Source organism: Chrysochloris asiatica, unplaced genomic scaffold (assembly GCF_000296735.1).
Source record: "Chrysochloris asiatica unplaced genomic scaffold, ChrAsi1.0 scaffold00276, whole genome shotgun sequence".
NCBI lineage: Eukaryota > Metazoa > Chordata > Mammalia > Afrosoricida > Chrysochloridae > Chrysochloris > Chrysochloris asiatica.
The window spans coordinates 2193242-2202187 of record NW_006408794.1 but is presented as its reverse complement, the minus strand read 5'-3'; the positions used below and the strand labels follow the sequence as shown (position 1 = coordinate 2202187).

The 8946-nt window shown below is 41.5% G+C and overlaps 1 protein-coding gene across 1 annotated transcript in view; it reads right to left on the bottom strand.

Annotated features, from left to right (window-relative positions):
• Window positions 1-1160: 1160 nt before the first annotated feature.
• Window positions 1161-8946, bottom strand: part of ADARB2 (adenosine deaminase, RNA-specific, B2 (non-functional)) — a 301952-nt gene continuing 294166 nt past the window's right edge. The window contains exons 7-8 of the mRNA XM_006874423.1: window positions 4086-4264; window positions 1161-1337 (exon numbers count right to left, since the gene is read on the bottom strand). Of these exons, the coding sequence (XP_006874485.1) occupies window positions 1161-1337; window positions 4086-4264 (356 nt within the window). The remainder of the gene's footprint in view (window positions 1338-4085; window positions 4265-8946) is intronic.

Genomic DNA, 8946 nt, shown 5'->3' with positions numbered 1-8946 from the left:
TTGACATTTGCTTTCAATGAAAAAAGAAATTTTCTTTTTCATGCAAAATGGTGGTTGGTGCACCTAAAAGGAAAGAGAGTTGGTAGCTCCCCAAGTTTAAAAAAAAAAAGTTATGAATGGTTTTGGGGCTTGCTTTCTAATAAAAATTTAGTTAAAAAGTTTTAACTTGGCCTGACTTTGTTTCCTTATAAACTGATGGACAGATTACAGAGTAGGAATGAACTTGAACTTCTCCAATGGTTATTATCTATCAAAGAAGCTGAGAGTTGTGATTAATGAAATAGATTTGGGTCAGTTTGCAGTATTCAGTTATTAGGGAGTTTAGAGAGAGTTTCTGAACATTTAAAATCTGAACTCCTTGGTGTCTTGGCTAACTGTTCCTTTACTTTGCAAGAATGATCTTCATTTCTCTTGCTGTTGTTATGTGTCAACGAATTGGTTCTGATTCTTAGCGACCCTGTGTTTTTTTGTTTTGTTTTTGAGAGCAGCTGGTGGGCTTGAATTGCTAACCTTGGAGTTCGCAGCCCCACATCAGGAATTGACTTATTAAGTGTGTACTTTAATCTTACACATCTCAAATCTATTTTTAAAGTAGATATAGTACAAAACTTAAATGAATAATGGAAAAATAATAAAACATTCTTATTAGTTTCTTTGGGGAAGAGCCCATGGCTTTTCTCTTCATTGTGCCTTATCTTGAAGTATCAGACAAACTTGTGCTAATGAAAGCCAAATGCATTGCTAAAGGGGTGCATGGCAGAGGGATGGAAAGGTGGAAAATAGTGCCTGAGGTTTGTTTCTAATTGGCAATATTTCAATACCACTATCAAGGCTGCAACTACAATTGATCCTCCATTCTGAATAGAAATATTCCATTTGGCCTCACCAAGAAGAGACAGATAATTCAACTGCACTTATACCTTTTGGTGCGACAGACAGAGTTCTTCATACTAGCAATCTGGGGAGTAGCCATCTGAGAAACAGCATATTCCTAATTCAAGTTTAGTTGCGTCTTCAAACATTTGAGCATTTGTATGTTTCTGGAACACCAAAGGAAAATGAAAGCAAAGAACTGATCAATATCATCAAGTCGTTCCAATACAGGGCCCTCGCTTTCTCCAGTGTTTCACTCTGGTCGAATAGCAAAGGAGTCTAATGATTTATAGAGTTAGTCGAAACTGATCTTGCTCTGGTGGTTTCCTCACCCAGGTGCCCAGGCCAGCTTTCTGAAATGCTTTAAGCAGCTGCTGTTTAACAGACTGGTAGGTATAAGCTCCTAGCTTGGCTTCACAGTACATTGATGGCATGTCTCCATGGCTTGGTGTCCGTGTGCTCAGCTGTGGAACAGAAACAAGAAAGAACAAATAAATGATCCGGCAGAAATAGGAGGCTTTCTCAGATGAATCACACCACCATATAAATTTTATAAACAAAACATTAGCTCTTGGTGATATGCCTTTTCTTTTCTGTCTGTTTTCCTTTAAACAACAACAAAAAACCCCCCAATGCTATATATAGAGTGACTGTTGTATTTATTAAGTTCTAACATGCAATTCTGTGGAAAGCCTGGTTGTTAAAGAGACATTTGCTTAACCAGATGTGTGAATGGTTAACATCCACAATATAAGCATCTACCTTGTCTGTTATTAGAATTAGAAACACTGTGTGTGTAGGTGTGACCTTCTGGAAAAAGACTAAGTGACAAATAGGTTAAGGATGGGTAGGGTGGGAGGAGAAGGCAAGAATAATTTTTGGAACTAAAACAGCATCATGTTGTTGAGAAGTGCTGTCCAGTCGATTCTGACCCATTGTGACCCTGTATAGGGTTTCCAAGGAACAGCTAGTGAGCTTGAACTACCCAACTTGCAGTTCAAATGACTTTGCAGTCTGATGCATTAGCCCATAGCGCCACATCAGGGCTCCAAAACAATATCATAGTAGGGGTGAATAAGAAAGATATTGAGTTGATATAGCTAGTCAATCAGGAAGGCAATAAAACTAGGATGTTTTCCCAGTCAAGTGTCTGAGTTACAATAGGCAAGGCTTTAGAATATAGCTAAAACCAAACCAAAAACTGGCCTTCAAGTCAACTTTGACTTACAGGGCAGAGTAGAATTGCCCCACAGTGTTCCCCAAACTGTAATATTTATGGATGCAGACTATCATCTATTTCTCCTGTGGAGCGGCTGGTAGATTTATGCTGTCGACCTTTCAGTTAACAGCCAGATGCTTAACCACTGCATCACCAGGCAGCCGAAGGTAGACATCAAATATTGCTTCAGTTCAGCACTCAGCAGAGAGGTGAAGGGTTTGCTGGCAAGTGAGGTGAGGGAAGGCAGGGGAGGCTCTTTGACTCATACTGAAGGATCTTGAAGGATCTTCCAGAGACAATTTTGGAAGTCAAGTTGCCCACCCACAGGCTGATACCATCTTGAGCATATGTGAAAGAAGAAAACCCCTTTTGTTTAGATGGAAAAAATCGATGACTTCTTCTGACCTACCAGTCTTAGCACAGACTGCGCTGAATGAATAGAATAAACGCAACATAGGCGGTAACCTACAGCAGAGTTGAGAGCGGCTGAGGTATTGCAGTTCCAGCTTTAGGTGGCTGGCTGTAGACATGCAGACATGCAGACACGTAGACATGCAGACATGTAGCCATGTAGAATTACAACAGATTGTGACAGAGTGGGGGTGGAGGTAGTAGTCCCTGTCAGCCAAAGAACTATGATGTGCAATTTTCAGTGGCCTCTAAATTTGTAAAAATGTCTACCTTAAGTGCCAGTCCTATTCTACTTGTTCATAAATCAACCACAACATGATGACTATGTGTTGTCATTTTTGCTATTGTTAACTGCCATCAAGTAGGGCTTCCAACTCATGGTGACCCCATACACAATGGAACAAAAGTGCTGCTTGGCCCTGCTCCAGCCCCATGGTCAGTTGCCCATTGAACTACTGTGATCAGTCATATTTGCATTGGTTGAGTTTTGGAAGTAGATCACCAGGCCTTTCTTCTTAGTTCTTCTTAGTCTGGAAGTTCTGCTGTAACCTATTCAGCATCCTAGCAACACATAAGCCTCCTCTGACATTTAGATGATCACCACACATGAGTGAATTGGCTGGGAGTCAGGGGAGAACTCTGCCACTGAGTCACCCATGCCCCCATTTGCAGGCATTGCCTGGATAAAGAAGTGTAGGAAAAAGAGCAAAGTATTCTGTTTGTTTGTTTTTTGTATTCTATTTTTTTTGTTCTGGTGTGGTGCTGCAGGATAAGCATTGGGCTGCTAACCACAAGGTCAGTGGTTCAACTCTACCATCCACTCCTTGGAAGCCCTACATATACAGAGTTGCTATTAGTAGAAACGGACTCAACAGTACTTAACAACAACAACAACAATGACTGATGGCACAGTGGTTTAAGCACTGGGCTGTTAACTTCAAGGTTGGTAGTTCAAATCTACAAGTCGCTCCACAGATGAGGCTGTGAAAGATGAGGCTGGGCAGCTCAGAATCAGTAGCGTAGTGAGAAAAGTGTTAGTGTACTTCTAAAAAAGTATTAGAAATAAGTTCTACTTTCATCTCTGACACCAGTTTGTTTAATTTAGGGCTAATTACCTAGGTTTTCTGAGTATTCGTTTCCTTATCCTTTAACTGGGAATAATAACCACTCCAAAAATTTCTATGAGTATTTTCTTACGATACTGTATGTAAAGCCGTTAGCTTAGAGCCTGGAGCACATTAGGTAGGTACACACGAATTAGCTCTTTTTCTGCTTGATTTTCTAGAGACACGTTTCTTGGACTCTCACGTGTGTGCAGTCCCAGGTGAAGACACTGCTGGCATGTAGACCAGGCTTTGCTTACTGAAGCCTCTGAGTGTGAGTCTTCAGGGCCAGTTCTATTGGCCGGAGCATTTGGGGAAAAGACAACCAAAATCTGAGCTAGTTTTTGTGTCCTGTGCACCCTCACTGTAGAGCAAATGATAACTTCCTGCCAAACTCATAACCTGTGAGCTGCGTTCAGGACTTGCGCCTGGTTCAGCTGCATCCAATTTGTCTCTGGACAGGAACAGGTGTGACCTACCTTACCATAAAGTCTTGCCCACCGGGCAGAGAACACATGCTTGCAGAGTCTCGATGAGCCCCCACAGTCTCTCTTCCCTGTGGTAGCATTAATAATCTCCAGGTCTGCATTACCCACAATCCAGTTCACGCTGAAGGGGGTAGATTTTCCTGGCTGACGCGCTTCTGCATTACTCACTCCTGTCAGCAGAGAAATAGAAAGCAGCCAAGCATTAATATTCCTGGCCCCAAACAAGGCTCCTGTGAGACCAGCTAATGGGAAATAAAATCTGACTTGCTCTGGGAAAAGGCAGTCACATACAGATAGCCCTGTTTTTCCTATTTAAAACCTGGTCAGTTCATGCTGAGGTCACCATTTGACCTATAGGGATGGATGTTGAAAACTGAGCAAAACTATACTGACAATCTCTTGCTAGAAAACATTGCTGGGTTCTATTTGTAATCTCTTAATGTAAAAGGTTGTATGGGAAGGCTTGTAATAACAAAGCACTGCCCAGATTTTTTTCCCTTTTTATAACTACGTGGTGAGTGAATTACTGAACAAATGGAATCACATAAAAGCAAACTAAGAATATATGTTTACTAGGAGCTCTGGTAGCGTAGTGGTTACGAATTGGTCTATGTACCTCAGGGTCAGCAGTTCGAAACTACCAGTTGTTCTGTGGAAGAAAGATGAGGCTTTCTGCTCCCGTAAAGATTTACAGCCTCGGATACCCTGTACAGGGTCACTATGAGTAGGAACCGACTCCACGGCACATAACAACAACAACAACGTATTTGCCACACATCCATCTCTGCACAGGGCAAAGTCTCAGGACTCAGACTCTGAGGTTTATAGTTCAGATGAGGAGAAAACATTAATATACAAGAAAGAAGAGTGGGATAGGTGTAGGAAAAAGTTAGTCAAGAGATGTGATCCAGAAACACAACTAATTGAATACCTTACAAAATCCCAGTGCAGAAGGACCACCACCCTTCTGTTAGCTTGTGGTATAGTAGCATTTTGCATGTTGCTATGATTTTGGAAGCTATGCCACAAATATTTCAAATGCTAGCAGGGTCACCCACGGTAGGCAGGTTTCAGCAAAGCTTCCAGATTCAGACAGACTAGAAAGAAAGGTCTGGCAATCTACTGCTGAAAATTATTCAATGCAAGCCCTATGGATCACAGAATATTGTCCAAGAATTTGACTCACTCCCTGAGGATGCATCATCAGGAGGGAAACCCTGAACGCAGTGTGTTGAAACATGGCTGACACAGTGGAGTCAGATGAATCAGCAATCGTGAAGATGGTACAGGACCAGGCAATGGTGTTTTCTGTGGTATAATGAAGATGGTACAGGACCGAGCAATGGTATGTTCTGTGGTATATTGGCTTTGCCACAAGTTAGAGCCAACTCAGTGGCAACCAACAAGTACAAAAGAAAAATATGGGGACTCTCGTTCAAAACTTACTAAGTCTTGAGAAAACAACAGTGGAATATTAAACCAAGCACAGGGCTCTTCTAAGCACAGGATTGTATGCTCATTCAACTGGTCCTGCCCTGGAAATATTAAAAAACTTTTAGGGAAGTCCTTGTTCAAAGTATTTACCTCCTCGTTAGAGGCACATTCTGATTTTTAACTGGATCATCACAATCCTTACAGCTATAATAGGTTCAAAGGAAGTTCAGAAAATGGAGAAACCAGAGCATACCTATTTCAGGAAAACATTTGTTTTGGCAACTTGTGGGGTTGGCCACACGGTCTGTAACATATGACTTCAGCTACAGCCTGAACTTCTGCTCAGCTATCTAGCGATGATCCTAATTCTGATTCTGAATCTCTGGGTGACCATTGTGGGAGGAAGTCTGGCAACCTGTTGGGAGCCCCTGGGAGTAACCTCACCCTCCTTATGCTGTGATCTTGTCTTGAGAATTTGAAGCCATATAAGGTTCTAATGCTGCCGTGACTGACTGTCCCATTCTTCTTCCTCTCCTTTGAAGGTCAGGTTTGCAAATCTGTAACCTTCAGAGGGGGCAAAGCATCTGAAGCAAAATAAAGCTGCAGCAGTTTGGAGGCAAGAAGCAGTTTCCCAGGTGAAAACAAACCAGATGCTTTCAATATTCTGAACTTCCTCGTGGTAATTTCATACATAATATATATAACCCTAATACAGTCTAAGGGGGGCATGCCATATGTCCCCGTCTCTGCTCAGAGTCACATTGAAAGAAGTTCAGTCCAGCATGTCAAAGTCAGTAGAAGAACCCAATCTCTTATTTGTTCACTTAGAAGATACTACAGGATATTTATAACTAAGAAGCACTTGTCAGATGCAATTTTCAAGGTCTTGAATTCGCTCCCACCCTCACTGCTCCTCCAGGAAGAATCTTCCACCTAAACCCAGCCTAACTTGACTTTCTCTCTTCTTCTCCCCTTAAGTTCCATGTTATAAATATCAATTTAGCCATTATTATTATGGGTTGAATTGTGTTCCCACCAAATATGTGCTGAAGCCCTAACTCCTTTACCTGTAAATAGGACTCTGTCTGGAATAGAAGATTTCCTTTCGTTATGTGAATGATGCCATATGTGAATAGGGCGAACTCTAAAGCTAATCATTTTGGTTTTATAAAATGACCAGACTATACACAGAGACATGCATGGGGAAGACAGGATGGGGATAGATGCATCTACAAGCTCAAGAATGCCAAGGATTACCCCAGTTTCTAGAATCTGAAATAGATCTCAATATCCATGTCCTTCAGTTGAAATTCTAGTCTCCTGAACTGTGAGAAAATAAACTTCTGTTCTTTAAAGTCACCCATTTGTGGCATTTCTGCTTTGGCAGTCCTAGGTAACTGAGACGGTCTCTCTACCTCTGCTGTGATTCCTTTCTTCTTCTTTTTTTTGTAAAAGGGCTTTTTTTCATTGTATATTGAACATCAAATAGCATGCATGTGCTCTGACTGGGCATAGTTGGAAGCATGCTTATTGCATTGTATCGCTCCTCCATATCCTTACCCATTTGTGCTCAATTTACCATTCAATCTGATGTTGAGAAGTTTATTGCGAGCTCTGTAGATGAATATTTCAGTATTAAATTGCAGTAATATGCTCTCTTCCTCTTCATCTTCCTCTGACCTAATTTTGGTGATCTAGTAATACTTCCAATTTTGCTATGTTACTTTCATTCCCAAACCATAATAATCTCAATCCAAGCAGACTATGCTATTTGGTTTAGGAAGCCTTGTGGAGAACCTTCTCTTGGTTGAAATGGTGGTGTCCCCTGCTGCACATTCCAAGTAGGAGCCAGGAACTGACTTCCTGAGGGACTATATGCAGTTTAAAAAAATTTTTTTTTTAAATGTTTTATTGTGAATTATGTGATAGTTTACATGGGAGAACATTAGTTTTACATTCATCTTATCCTATATAATTTCATTGCCATGGTTACAATCCCCTCCATGCATCATCAACCAACCAAAGCGCATAAAGTCCCCAACTGCTCCATCTCTCCATGTCATCGTCTCTGCTTCCATCTCAGGCATCACTGCTTCTCTGGGTAGGGTCCTGCTCTCTGCTCCTCCCCCTTGATGGTCCCAGGGACCTCTGTTCCTAGACCACAAAGTTAATCACTCCCCTTCTTGCTACAAAACATCTACTTTTACATTTCCAACCCACACAATCAGTCCTGATAACAATTATTCATTATTGTACCACAAGAGACCTATCTGCATTTCATTTCATCAGCCCCACCTAGACAGATTGGATACTACTCAGTGGAGACTCTACCTTCCTCCATGCCCTCTGGATCTAGGTTCCCTCTTGAAAACTTGTAAGCCAGTCACTTCTTGCCTTCGTAGTCCCCTCACCCCCATTTTGTGTAGCCAATGTCCAAGTTGCCCATCCCTGTCTATTCTGTGTGTGGAGGGGGTGGGAATGATTCTTACAATAAGGATTTGTTCCCTCTTTTGAGCTACTGCATCCATAGCTGTAGGTCAACCTGCTTCCTTTCTTGTTAGCACTTCAGGGCTCTCTCTTCCTAGTCTCTCTCTCTCTCTCTTTTTTTTTGTCTGTCCCATTTTTCCAGTGATTGACACTGGGCAAGAACTGCACTGTGTGCTGTGAGAGAAAAGGAACATATGAAATCTTGTCAGCTATCAGATGTCATGTCAGGTGTTCTGTTCCCAATCAATGCACCCCATGCACAGCTACCACCCATATTTAAGTAGACATAAATGTGTTGCTATGATATTGAACAGGTTTCAGCAGTTTCTAGACTGATATGAACTAGAGAGAAAGGTCAGGTTATCTATTTCTAAAAATCAATGAAAGAAAACCCTGTGGATCACAATGGTTTCATTTGTAACGAGTCACGAGGATGGTACTTTGTTCCATTATGCGTAGGTCACTATGCGTTAGGGGCCAACTTCATGGCAGCTACAGCAGCAACATTCCTGAATTTAAGTGGTGGTTGTGGTTATGTGCTGTGGAGTCAGTTCCAACTCATAATGACCTTATACAGGGTTTCTGAGGCTGTAAATCTTTATAGGAGCAGAAAGCCTCATTTTTCTCCCATGGAATGGATGGAGTTTCGAACTGCTGATCTTGAGGTTAGCAGCTTGACTCATAACCACTACGCTACCAGAACTGCATGAATTTAACTGGAGTGCCTGGAAAAACAGAACTGGATGTCTTGACAAATAGAATGCATTTAGAAGGCCATCAGAAAGGATGTTCAAGGACCAGAGCAAATAGTAATTGTTTTTGAAGAAGTCCTGGTATTGATGCTGTAATCTAAGCACATGTGTACCTATTCCTTACTTACCAACGATCTCATTATCTGACATTTCACAGTATGGGAATAGTAAAAAAAAAA